The sequence below is a fragment of the Mustela nigripes genome, chromosome 6 (genome assembly GCF_022355385.1).
Source record: "Mustela nigripes isolate SB6536 chromosome 6, MUSNIG.SB6536, whole genome shotgun sequence".
In the NCBI taxonomy this organism is placed as follows: Eukaryota; Metazoa; Chordata; class Mammalia; order Carnivora; family Mustelidae; genus Mustela; species Mustela nigripes.
The window spans coordinates 37,463,386-37,476,940 of NC_081562.1; the positions used below are offsets into that span (position 1 = coordinate 37,463,386).

The 13,555-nt window shown below is 35.0% G+C and overlaps 1 protein-coding gene across 11 annotated transcripts in view; it reads left to right on the top strand.

The window, feature by feature from the left end:
- PPFIA2 (PTPRF interacting protein alpha 2) overlaps positions 1-13,555 on the top strand; it is a 493,640-nt gene that overhangs the window by 472,935 nt on the left and 7,150 nt on the right. For all 11 annotated transcript variants that reach the window (XM_059402392.1, XM_059402391.1, XM_059402394.1 and 8 more), the window contains 3 exons: positions 3,856-3,953; positions 9,341-9,516; positions 10,445-10,513. In XM_059402392.1, coding sequence (XP_059258375.1) covers positions 3,856-3,953; positions 9,341-9,516; positions 10,445-10,513 — 343 coding nt within the window. The remainder of the gene's footprint in view (positions 1-3,855; positions 3,954-9,340; positions 9,517-10,444; positions 10,514-13,555) is intronic.

Consider the following 13,555-nt stretch of genomic DNA (forward strand, 5'->3'; position numbering starts at 1 on the left):
ATGTAACCTCTTTTTTCAAGTTGTTTACCATCTGGGGGGAAGAAGAAGCTTGTTATAATACCATGTCATAAGTGTCATGCTGATATCTTTGTAGGTTATGTGAGAAATTGTCGATTGGATTATGATTCTTTTTTGTTCACTTCAAGTTTTTATTTATTTATTTTTTAAAGATTTATTTATTTGTTTGAGAGAGAGAGAGCACACCGAGCAGGGGGGAGGAGCAGAGGGAGAAGGAAAAGCAGACTCCTTGTTGAGCAGGGAGCCCAGTGTGGGGGCTCAATCACAGGACCTTTGGATTATGACCTGAGCCAAAAGACTGAGTTACCCAGGTGCCCCTTAAGTTTTTATTTCAATTCTAGTTAGTTAACATACAGCGTATTACTAATTTCAGGAGAATTTATGGTTCATCACTTACATACAACACGGGGGTCCATCACAAAAAGTGCCCTCCTTAATACCACCACCCATTTAACCCTTCCCCCACCCAACTCTCTCCATCAACCTCAGTTTGTTCTCTATAGTTGAGTTTGTTTTATGGTTTCATAAGTAGTTTTTTATTATGATAAATTAATAAATATAAATCTAGATGATTTGGGTTTGCAAACCCCTATTTGTTCACATCCTGTCCAACATTTAATTAGCGACTAAAATGAAAATGGTATAAAAAATCAGATACGTTGATGACATAAAATTAGGATAAAGAGATAATAATTGCAGCTCTTCAATTAAACTTATGGAGATGTTTTGAATCTTAATACAGTTGTTGATACTGTTGGATTAAATTTAGTAGAGATAAGTGTGATGTGGTTTTTAGAAACCATTAAAATGTTGGATGGGAATCCATGATTTAGAAGTAGATCAAGTGAAAAAGTTATGATTTATACTTGGCACAAAAATCTCAGTTTGGGTTAATGGCTTACAGGACATATTTAGAATAAAAATCTCAGGTTTGGTTAATGGCTTACAGGACATATTTAGACTGTGTTTATTGTCAGACTCAGTGAAGTTCTACCATATGGTGAGATGACAATAAGAAACTGTATTAATATATAGGCATTAAATTGTTATTGATAAAGTGCTAAGAGTCCAGTGGAAAAGTTAAATTAATTTTTTAAAATATATTTAATTTAACTTGTTTTTTTTATTTTGAGAGAACGAGAGGGAGAGAGAGCAAGTAAATCCTCATGCAAGCTAGGAGGAAGGCAGAGGGAGATGGAGAGAGAATCTTAAGCAGGCTTGACTCCCAGTGTGGGGCTCAGTCCCACAACCCTGAGACATGATCCTGATTTATGACCCTGAGACCATGACCCTAGCAGAAACTGAGAGTCAGACACCCAACTGACTGAGCCACCTAGGCACCCTGAAAAGTTGAATAAATTAAAGATATTTAGCTTGGATAAGGAAAGACTTTAGTTTTCCTGTTTTGATATTATTACATGATGGAAGAATAATATTTGCTCTGTTGAACATGTGCTTTTCTAGTTCAAATAATTGTAGATAGTAGGGTGAATGATTTCTGTTCAATAGAAAGAACAGCTTTGTAGGACTCCCAATTACCCTATCATATACACATTATTAGGCAGTGAGTTCCCTCTCCTTGAACTCAAATTTTATGTGGTTATAGTAGATTTTCAAATATTAGAATCTTTGATTACATATTTGCAGCTGTTTCCCATTCTTCACTGATTGACTTTTGTTTTACATTATAGTAAAAATGATTATTACATTGATCAAGGTTTTTTTTTTTTTTAAATAAAAATTACAGAAACAGTGGGGTTCTCTTGGTTCAGGGAAATACACGAGCTTCATCTTTATGCTATGCTTAGTTCTGACCTAAAGCAGGTAGAACCGACTGCATAGAGCATCCCACTGTCGTTATGGCCCAGCTTTCCATATAGTAGACATTGATGTAATAATATATATCCTCCTTATAGTACAATTTTATATTACTGATAAACACTTGACAGAAATGAGCCAAGAACCATTGGTTTAACCTCAAGCTACCTGATGTCTGTAGCTGTTATTACATCAGTGTTATCTGTTTTTCCACTACATTAATTTGTTGGGGCTGCCATAACAAAATACCACTGACTGTGTGGCTTAAATAGCAGAAATTGATTTGATCACAGTTCTGGAGTCAAGAAGTTCAAGATGAAGGTGTCAGTATGATTGATTTCTTCTTGGGTTGCAGATGGCTGACTTCTTCTTGTGTCTTTACACGATCTTTCCTCTGAGTGTGTACTTTCCCAGTTTCTCTGCATGTCCAAATTTCCTCTTATTTTTTTTTTAAAAAGTATTTAATCATTTAAAGAAAGCTCTACACCAAACATGGGGCTCAAGCTCACTACCCCAACATCAAGAGTCACACACTCTTCTGACTGAATCCATCAGACACCCCCAAATTTCCTGTTCGTATGAGAGCACCTACCAGTGAGACTGGAAGAGTACCCACCCTAAGGGCTATATTTTAATTGATTTACCATTTTAAAAACCCTATCTTCAAATATAGTCTTATTCTGAAATACTGAGGATTAGGGCTTGAACACTTGAATTTGAGGGAACATAATACAGCCCATAACACTTTGATTTTTTCCCATTTCTTCTGATTCTGAAATATTTTAACTCAGCATTGTTCTTATTAAAATGGAAGGCTTAGAAATGCATCCAGTGCTTGGGTGTAAGCTGGCCAGTGTGTATGGCTAAATTTGTGTGTATTTCTAAACAAGAAATCACTAATAACAATGCTCTTTACTCTTGAAGCCTAGAAATTCTTTTTTCCTATTGTACTCTTTCACGTCTTTTATATTTAATATCACCATGTCTTCTTTCTTCTCTCTGAACATCTCTAGTATCTGGATTTTCTTTGTATGCTCATGGCAATTGTCCTTTCTGTGCCCTTTATTTTCACAGCATTGACCCCTTAATTGATTTCCCTAGCCTTAGGTTTACCTATGTTCCCCATCTCTGATTTTCCTGCCAGGTTAATCTTCCTACACCAAAACCAAAAACAAAAAAAATTATGATCAATTTTTTTTGCTGCAAAAACCATCCAGACAGCTCTCTATCACCTAGATGTATTCCACACTTAGGCTGAATTCAGGCTTTCCATTATGTTACCCGATTCTCCATATGGAATCATATTCCTCCTTATTTTCTGGCATGGATTTCCAACCCTGTACAGTATGTCTCACTATCACCACACATTTAAAATTTCATTGGCAACCCTGTGTTCAGGCGCTGCATTTACTTTAATAACCCCTTTTCTGCTACCTGACCTTTAAGGATCTGATCAGTTTTCTACTCTTCCACAATATCCTTTCCACACAGAATTTCATTATCCGCTGACTCATTTTTTTCACATATTCTGTAGCATTGAGGGGGGTAGCTATTCATTTTGGTATGTGGCTCCCTGTCTAACTTTAACTTATTCACGTGTTTATATGTTTTTCTCATCAGCTTAAGAAGAAAGTACCCATTTCTTATAAATTTCTTCCTTTTATCATAATAGTGGCTTTAAATTCTTTCCAAATGAGTTAAGTGTTCATTTGTCTACAAATAATGTCAAAATAGCTTGATGGAAGAAAAAGAAATGGATGGACAACATAATCCACAGTTCTTTTCAAGACTATGGTTTTCTTATTTTGAAATTAATATTTTTACTTTTTAGAAATACATGTGCTTAAAATAACTGTAGTTTGTTTCCCACCAGTACTAAAGGATTTAATTACCAATGTAATTTGTTACTCCGTTGCCCTCAGAAGTAGTGCATAGTGTTGACTATGCTTAATCAAAGAACATTTATTATCTGCTGAATAAATTCAATGTGTTTTCTACTTTTTTTAAAAAAAATAACAGAACAAGTTTACAATATGGAATTATGTGCTTAAAGAGGTTGAATTATGACAGAAAAGAACTAGAAAGAAGACGGGAAGCAAGCCAACATGAAATCAAAGGTAGTATATCTTTCTTTCATATCAAATGCCTTTTTTTCTGGGATTTTTAGCTTTCACTTTTATGAACCCCAAATGCTCTATATGTTACAAGGTCACTAAATAGCATAATTATTTATGTCACTAGTTAGAATAGTGTCATCATTATTTCTTTTTTGTTGCTTTTAGGAAACATTAAACATAAACATAAAAAAGATAGCATCACTCTATAAGGTGAATATCCATCCCATCTAGAATGTATTCTTGAATTTTTAAAAAATTGTGTTGACACCCTTATGAACAAATGAAACATGAACAAATGAATAAATTGAGATGTACTCCTTTTAACCTGATAATTATACAGTCTGTTTGTCCTAAAGATATCTTCAGGTAGATATTTTTGTCAAAGTTTTAATAGAACATTCTCATATGATTCAGAGAAATATGGTATATAATTTATTTATAGCAGTTCACCTTTGGTTTATAGCATTTGAATTTTCTTTCGGTGCTTAGAAATTTTATTTTTGTACTATGGTTACAGAAATTATACAGGAATTTTATATAGAAGCTACACAGATATTTTACCTCTATAAATGAGACTAATCCATTAATAATTTTAGCTATAATTGTTAAGTCAAAGAAATGATTTAGAAGCATTGCTAATTGCTGCAATTATTGTGTGTACAAAAAGGTTTGATTTGAATAAGAAAAGACACTCCATATTACAGATTATAAAAGTATTATATTTAATATTAATCCTCTAAATGTTGAGAAGTACCTTAATATACAGGGGAAAGAATTGTTTAAAAGAACATTTTAGATCCTATATTTATTAGGCACCACTTTACTTTTATTACTGTTGTTGAAAGAAAATTTCATTGTTGGGTATAGGTATCTATGGGTCTTTTTCAGTAAAAGTCAGCAGTCCACTTAGGTCCATTTATACTTTTTCAAAGGAAAAAATTTCTCATTAAGGGAAATATCACCAAATTTTTTGTTGAAGATTTTGGATACAAGCAATGTTCCCATTTACTCTTCACCAAGGGTTGATATGTGGGAGCATTTCATCAAATTCAAGAAGTGTTTGTACATTAACTGTTCATAGTTAGGCATGAGTCAGTTTTCATCCTCACTTTCTTTGGGGCTCACTTTTTTGGGGGGTTCACTTTAAATATGAAAATAGTATGTGCTGCATGTTACCTTACCCTTTCCTTCCTATCCAAGTTTAGTGCTGTTTCATTCTTTAGGATTATCTTAGACTTCTATCATTTTCATTTGTGATAAACAGTGTCAGAAATTACTTTTATCTTTGGCAGTTTTGGGACAGCACATTAATTCTAGTAGAATGGGCTTGAATGCACGTGAAGGTGATTGGTTAATATATTTTTCTATATATGGTTCATTGGAGAATAGATAGACACACAATGGATTTCTTGTAACAGTTCATTTGACTCATTACTTGGGAGCAAGAAAGTGTTTTTCCATTATCAAAATTGAGCTGTTTGATTTCACTTTATTTTGGGGCCCCAGGAAATTGCAAATTGTTTTCAGTACTTTGTCATTCAGTTGAATTGAAATTTGGGAATGAATTGATCAAAGAAAGACCTTAGAAAGAAGTCTATGTTTGACCTAACAAAAGATGTTTTAGCACACAAATAGATTTTACCCATGGGAAACCACTTTCTAGTTTTCTTTCTTAAGTATTTTTTCCAATTAGATTTTATTATGCTTGGTCTCACCACATGGGATGTTTCATATATAGGTAGATGTAAAAGAGAAGGAGAAATTACCCATTTGGCCCTATACCAAATATTGTTTTAGTTTTTGGCAGCTACTGGTTATAGCATAGCCCTGAGAAAAACTGCTGTGATTCACTAGGATTGTACACACAGAGTTCCATATGATAGGAGGCTGTGAGTGAGATCGTAAATAGCCACTGTTTCCTGTAACTGATCCAATGACATTTGCAGGAATAAGTCTTGATGCTAACGAGGGGTCTCTGTTATTATCTGAAGTGTTAATTAACCTTGACCTTAATAAACAGCTTTCTGAAATGAGGGAACCATGTGAATATCAAGAATGTACTAACATTTAATTTGTTGCTAGGAAACAGTCAACACTAATGTCTAGCCATTTATTGGTGAGGTCAAGAGGATCCTTACAAAAAGCTTTAAAGTCAGGGCATAAATTTTTCTTAAAAATAGATTTATAAAAAGGAATCTGATTTACAATTTTTTTGTATTTTTTTTGTAAACAGCAAATTGCTGTAATTTTTTTGTAAACAGCAATTTGCTGTTCAGAAGGAATAAGGTTTAGATTAGTGCTTTATTTACCTTCACCTTATAAGTAAATGAATTATTTTCTATTCATAATTTTATAAATTTGAGGACTCTAAGCTACAGGTATGGCAATGATATTTTTAATAAAGATATATTGTAGAAATACGGTAAATACAAATGTTTTGTCTAGATTTGCAGAAATACGGTAAATTCAAATGTCAAAATATAAGCCCATCTCTAGAAAAGAACAAGCTCTTCCTACTTACAGATCCACTTCATGCAAAGAAAACTGAGCAGTTTTGTTATTTTTTGAGAAAATGGTTGTAGCATTACTTTTAAAAAATCCCGCACTTAGTGAAGGCAATTGGAGACCGATGCTGTCAGCCATACCTGCCCAGTGTCTGAAGTGCAAGTTTAGTGCAGCCAGTCATTTGAATCAATCAGTTGTTATCAACAGCAGTTGTTAATTTAACCACAGTATAATACTAACCCACTTATATCCCATTTTCTGAGATTTAACACCTTAGTGGAACAAGCTAATGAAAACTCAGAGGAAAATATATACTTTAGGAATGACCCATGGAGAACCAGTGAAGGAATGTGTGTGTGTGTGTGTGTGTGTGTGTGTGTACTATAAAATTTCTCTATATAGTAAAGAGCATTAAAGTCTTTTGCCTTGTTGAAGACATGAAGAAAGAAAGACCCATAAGTGTAAGGGAGACAGTAAACATTCTCCCTAAAGAAATTCATTCTGCTTTGGCTGAAACAGGAAAATGGTAGTAAGACTGGGAGGTGGGCATTATGAGTCTTTCTTCACATATTCCTCACTAAATGAAAAAAAAAATAAGGATTGGAAAAGATATATAGAAAATCCAAGTAATTAATGATAGGCCATATGATTCAAATTAATATGTGAATTAATCTATATATAAAGATTCAATATGGCTAAAAAGAAATGAAATACCAGACCGTGAAAAGACGGGGAGGGACTGTAGACGCATACTGCTAACTGAAAGAAAAGTAGTACATGATTATACTGTAAGAATCATACCACATGATTCCAACTATATGGCATTCTGGAAGAGGTTAAACTATGGGCACAAGAACAATTGGTCAGTGGTTGCCTGTTGAGTGGAGAGGGAAGGATAAATAAATGTTGCACAGGGGATGTTTAGGGCAGTGAAACTATTCTGTATGATAGTATAATGATGAATACATGTCACTATACATTTGTCCAGACCTGTAGAGTGTACATCACCAAGAATGAACCCTAATATTAGCTGTGGACTTGGTGTCAATGCCGGTTTGCCTAATGGAACAATGGAGCACGCTGGTGGGGAATTTTATAGTCAGGAGGGCTGTGTGTCTACAGGGACAGGGGCTATATGGAAACACCGCACTTCCCGCTCACTTTTGCTGTGAACTTAAAAATACTCTTAAAAGTAGAGGTTGTCTTAAAGTTTCAATAGAAAAAAAGCTACTGTATTTCCCAAAGTATTCTTTATACTTTTTCTGGAAAACAACAGAAATATATTGTCTCATAGTTCTGGGGCTGGATGAAGATGTCAGCAGGGTTGGTCCTTTTAAGGGCTCTGAGGAAGACCCCGTTCCATGCCTCTCCCCTACTTTCTGGTGGTGTTCTGTCAATCTTGATGTCTCTTGACTTTAAACACGTCACCCTGATCTCTGCCTTAATCGGCATGTTGTTTTCCTTGTGTGCATATCTTACTTCCAACTTTCCCCTTTTTGGAAGGAAATCATCATATTGGATAGGGGCCCACCCTAATAACCTTATTTTAACTAGATTACTTCAATAAAGAACATATCTCTAAATAATGTCACATTTTGAGGTAGTGGGGATTAGGACTTTAACATACGAATATTGCGGGGACACAACTCAATGTATAACAACAACAGGTTTACCATAACGGGTACAAACAAGCAAATAAAACAAAACATATGAAAAATACAAAGTATTGGTAAAGATGCAGATTTTTATACATTGCCACTGGAGATTTAAATTGTGAGAGTAGAATTGATTTAGTATACCTGTGGGTATTCAAAACAGTACTATTCTTAATACCCACAGTGGAATTTAGCCAAGTGTCCATCAACCGTAGAATGGATCAATTGTGGCATAATCGTACAATGGAATACTAAGTAATGATGAAAATAAGCAAGAGAATTCTGTTTTCCATAGCACAGATGAATCCATATTGAGTGAAAGACACAGACACAAAAGTACATATTGTACAATTTCATTTATAAAAGCTAAAAAAATCAAACCTCAAAAAACTAATCTGTACTAAAAATAGAATACTGGTTACTGCTGACGTGAGGACAGAGACTGAGAACCTGACATGAGGGGACCCAGTGGGGCAGAGGTATCACTCTGTTGCTTTAATGGTATGCACAATCCTAACTTGATAAGTGAATGCCTTAGGACAAATGTGTTGAAAAACTTAAACAATATATAAATACGCTGCCCCCCACTTGTGACTTGACCGAGTGCTTGATTTTTGCATTAATAAGTGATTGAAAAATAATGAATTGACAAAGTCGTGGGTTAAGTAGCACACTATGGAATCCTTGTCCTATCTTACTGCTCAGTTCTTTGACTTACTGCTTCAGGTAAAAGAAAAAAAAAAAAACAGGATCTCTAGTCCACATTCAATATTTAATGAGTAGTTAAAAAACAATGATGAAGAACCATACTAGCTTCTCATTTTGTCATCTTCACTGAAGAGCTATGTATCAAGACACAAATGAGAAATGTCCCCATCTGGTGATAAAATCACTGAACTTCAGACAGACCCCTAGAGCTCCAGAACGGAAACAGGAAACACTTTGAGACATGGTGTTCTGGGTGATGGAAGTGCTTTTCAGTGATAACAAACACTCTTCCAATGACAACTTTTTTTTTTTTTTTCCCTAGGCTACAAGTAGCCTAGGTGAGTTACAAGAAGGTAAATACATACAACACAAGGGGGTCAGGTACATCAGCGAGTGGATCAAGCAATCGGCATAAATGCTGACTTGGCCAGATACCTGTGACTCATTACAGCCGATAGGTTTATTTATCGTGCAAAATACCTAAATATGCAGCCTAAAATGATGCACCTCTTTTCCTAGATGTGTTGGTGTGGAGCAATGATCGAGTTATTCGCTGGATACAAGCAATTGGACTTCGAGAATATGCAAATAACATTCTTGAAAGCGGTGTGCACGGCTCCCTTATAGCCCTGGATGAGAACTTTGACTATAGCAGCTTAGCATTATTACTACAGATTCCAACACAGAACACCCAGGCAAGCCCCTTTATGCTGTCACTGCACTGTCCTAATTTATATAACGATAAACTAAACTTTTAGGGACAAAATAAAAGTCGGCTGTGTATTTATGATTTCTAATGACAGTTAGCTCAGCTCAACCTTTGAAATGTGTCACTGGGGCTTTAATTTCAAGCCACTGGATTTCTAGCCAAAACAAAATCATAAAATTAAGCAGGAAAAGGGATTTAGAGGTTATGTAGTCCAACCTTCCAGCTGAATGCCAGATTTCCCAAAACAATATCCCTGGCAGATGGCTTTCAGTCTCTGCCTTTCTGAGAGGTGTTCATTTCTATTTGCATGTCTGAATTAGACAGACACTTAGCAATGAGGATGCCATTGATTCCCCAGCCTGGATAATTATCTGAAATTGTCAGAGTTCATTAAAAACTTAAAGCCTTCAAACTTCATCACAGGCCTAAGAAATCAGATACCCAGAGATAGGGTATAGGAATCCTGGGTATCTCAAGTTCCCCCAAATAATGATCATTGGCCAGGTTTGAGAATAGACTTGATAAATATTAGACATAGATGTGACAAAAATTTGGCAGTCAACTTCACTTTTTATTTTGTTTTTATATATTGCAAAGTTTATATAAAATACTCAGTTGGATTGAAGTAAGGCGACTTACTTTACTTACTTTGGAGTAAAATAAATTGAGGTCAGTGCCCCTTGACCTCAGACATGTATGCGTGGCCATCTCTCCATTGTCCACAGACTAAAGAAAATTGCCCTACCTTATATTTATAACTAAAACTTACAATGGCTTGTAGCCATGGAGGACTAAAAACTTAAGCCCCCATAAATAAGTTAGATTTGTAATGTTTTCTCAAAGGAATGCAATCTTCATTATTTTTAAAATATAATGTGACTTTTGCAACGATAACTGTACTTTCATGTCAACAGGCAAGGCAGATCCTCGAAAGAGAGTACAATAACCTCTTGGCTCTGGGAACCGAACGGCGACTGGACGAAGTAAGTCCTTCTGTATCATTCACAAGGGATCTCAGAGAGTACAGATAAAACGGCTTTCAAGAAATAGTGCTCAAAAATTAATCAGATGCTTGTTCCCTGGGTAGAATCTAGAATTTTCCCCACTATTGTTCGTAAATATTAAATTTTATGACTTATTTGGTTTCGGAAAAACCTTTATGAATTCATAAATATTGTATCAGCAGTTAGGAACATGAAGGAGTTATTCAGAAACAGTCTCTTTTATGAGCTGTGACTACAGAATTATGTTGAGTGACATTAAAAAAAAGCAATGATAACACTAATCCTGATAAATTCAGCTTTTTAATAAGGAATGTGCTTATTTTTTAAATATCAGTATATCTTCACAGGAAATTTTAGGATATTAAAATGAGGAGAAAAGTGGCTTTCAGTAAAAGGGAAGCTTTTCATTATTTTAGATAGCGATATTGAGTTTTCCTTAAAAACATATGAAAACATTTCAACAGTCATAGGATTTGAAAGCCATATGGAATGTAAAAAGCCCAAGCATCATATATGCATGTTTAAATTATTTGGAAAATAATAAACATGTAAGTAAGCCTCCTGAGATAAAGGAACACAAGGGGCACAAGGACTTTAACAGTCCTCTGAGTTTGTTTGTTTGTTTGTTTGTTTGTTTTTAAAGATTGTATTTATTTATTTGATGGACAGAGATCACAAGCAGGCAGAGAGAGAGGAGGAAGCAGGCTCCCTGCTGAGCAGAGAGCCTAATGCAGGGCTAGATCCTAGGACCCTGGGATCATGACCCTAGTCAAAGGCAGAGGCTTAACCCACTAAGCCACCCAGAAGCCCCCCTTCTGAGTTTTTTACAGGCCCTTTCTGGAAGAAGTAAAAAGAAAACCAGAGTATGAAGTAACAAACGCAAATTGCAAAATGCAGGTGTTTCTTGGCTATAGAAAAAAAGCTCATTAAAATAATTTTGTGAATGAACCCAGGAAATCCTCAAATGAGTCAATTATTCCACATTCAAATGGGCAGGGCAATGATCTTTGATTTATAAAACCCATTTGCAGAGAAGGTTATAGACAGATTAGCTCTACAGTCTTGACATCAGCTAACTTCCTATAAATTCATACTCCTGTCCAATCAGGGTAATGATTCATATTTTTAAAACCGAGTTAATAGTGAATTTACTTTCATTTTATAAGTTGTTTGATAATCTTTTGTCCTTAATCTTAATTGTTGAATCAAAGAGATAGTCTACATAAACCCTGTATCCTTTTGAACACAATTATTCTACTTCCTCAAAAGGAATTTTAATAAAAATTATTAAAGATCTGTTTATTGCTATATTTTTATTTTTACTTTTTTTTTTTTTTAAGATTTTGTTTATTTATTTGACACACAGAGATCACAGGTAGGCGGAGAGGCAGGCAGAGAGAGAGGGGAAGCAGGCTCCCTTCTAAGCAGGGAGCCCAATGTGGGGCTCCATCCCAGGACCATGGGATCATGGCCTGAGCCGAAGGCAGAGGCTTTAACCCACTGAGCCACCCAAGCGCCCCTATTGCTATATTTTTTAATGTGGATTGACCCAAAGGAGCCAAGTAGAGATACAAGCCTGTATGAGTCAGTGTTGCTTTCTGAAAGAAAGGAAAAAGCAGAAAGGTCTAAATGGAATGTGACTATCTGCCTTTAAAATACGCTGCATCTTTTTCTTATTGTTAAAAGTATGGCACATGATTTTTTCACTCAAACTCTGCAGTCTCTTTTGTCCTAGTTTTTTTGTTTTTGTTTTTATCTATTATTTATTTTTTTTTTATTTTAGGGGGTGGTGTGAACAAAAAATAGCTTAAACAACTTACCCAGAACCAGAGTGTACTTGTTTCTGGGGCTAATTACATTCAGATTCCACTAAAAAAAATTTGAGAAGTGCTCATGTGCTTCTACAGACTTTGACTTCAGTTAAGTGGTTATCTTTCAGCCTCACCTCATGAAAACTTTGTCCTCTGATGCTGTCACTTGTAGGTCCTGTTAGCTTTCTGCAGTAACACTATATTAAATAAAGAGTCACACAATAGACCTGTACCCCTGAAACAAATAATACATTATATGTTAATTTAAAACAAAAAAAAAAGCTTTAGGTTACCTGCCCAAAAAAAGCAAAAGGAATCATTATTTAAATCCTTAATTGCTTATTTTTCACTCCTTAACCCATATATTATAGGAGCTGTAGATCCCTACAATGTAATGTAGTGATTCATAGAACTGAAGAATATTTATCTTTATGCAAGAACTCTCAAAATTCAAGAAATCAGAGAGGCCATAACTGTGAAATTCTGCTTCTTGATTTATAAACATTTTAGACCCAGGACCATGCAGAACCTGGCAGCTGAGAAAAGGAATAGCAGAGAACTCTTAAACTATAAACTGGCTACTTAATCTAAACAAAATTTAGATTTGGGTGCTTTATCTATAGAGATATACAGATTTACATATAATTTTATTAATGATCTTCTTTTCCAAAATGACTCTGAATGTCAATTATCTTAGCAGTCTATGATGAAGAATACCTTATAGTCTTAGTTATAACACGGTAATTTGAGATGAATGTTGACCTATTTTATTCTATATGCCAAAATGAAGTCACCTGAGCTAGTACGGTCAACCCCACATACTGAGCTGGAACTTCGGTGAATAGATAGCCATTGCTTAGATAAGAAACTTAATGATCTAAGAAGCTAAGATCTATGTAGAGCAATTAATAGGTTTCTTAGAATTTGACAATAAGAAAAATTTGTGCTTAATAATACTAGTTAGACACTAGGTTACATATCACTCCTTACGAACTCAGAGAAGGTTCATTGTATCTGAGCAGGTACTTTGTGTATGCACAGAGAGAGAAGAGAGTATATCATAATGATGTACCAGCATTACACTCGTAAAACAGCAACCAGAATTATATTCTGCTTTCGGTAGCATCTAAGGAGCGTGTGGATTCATTAAAAGGATGGTTTCCAGGCTACACAGGTTTTTCAGTAAACTACAAGTTAATTAGTATCAGCT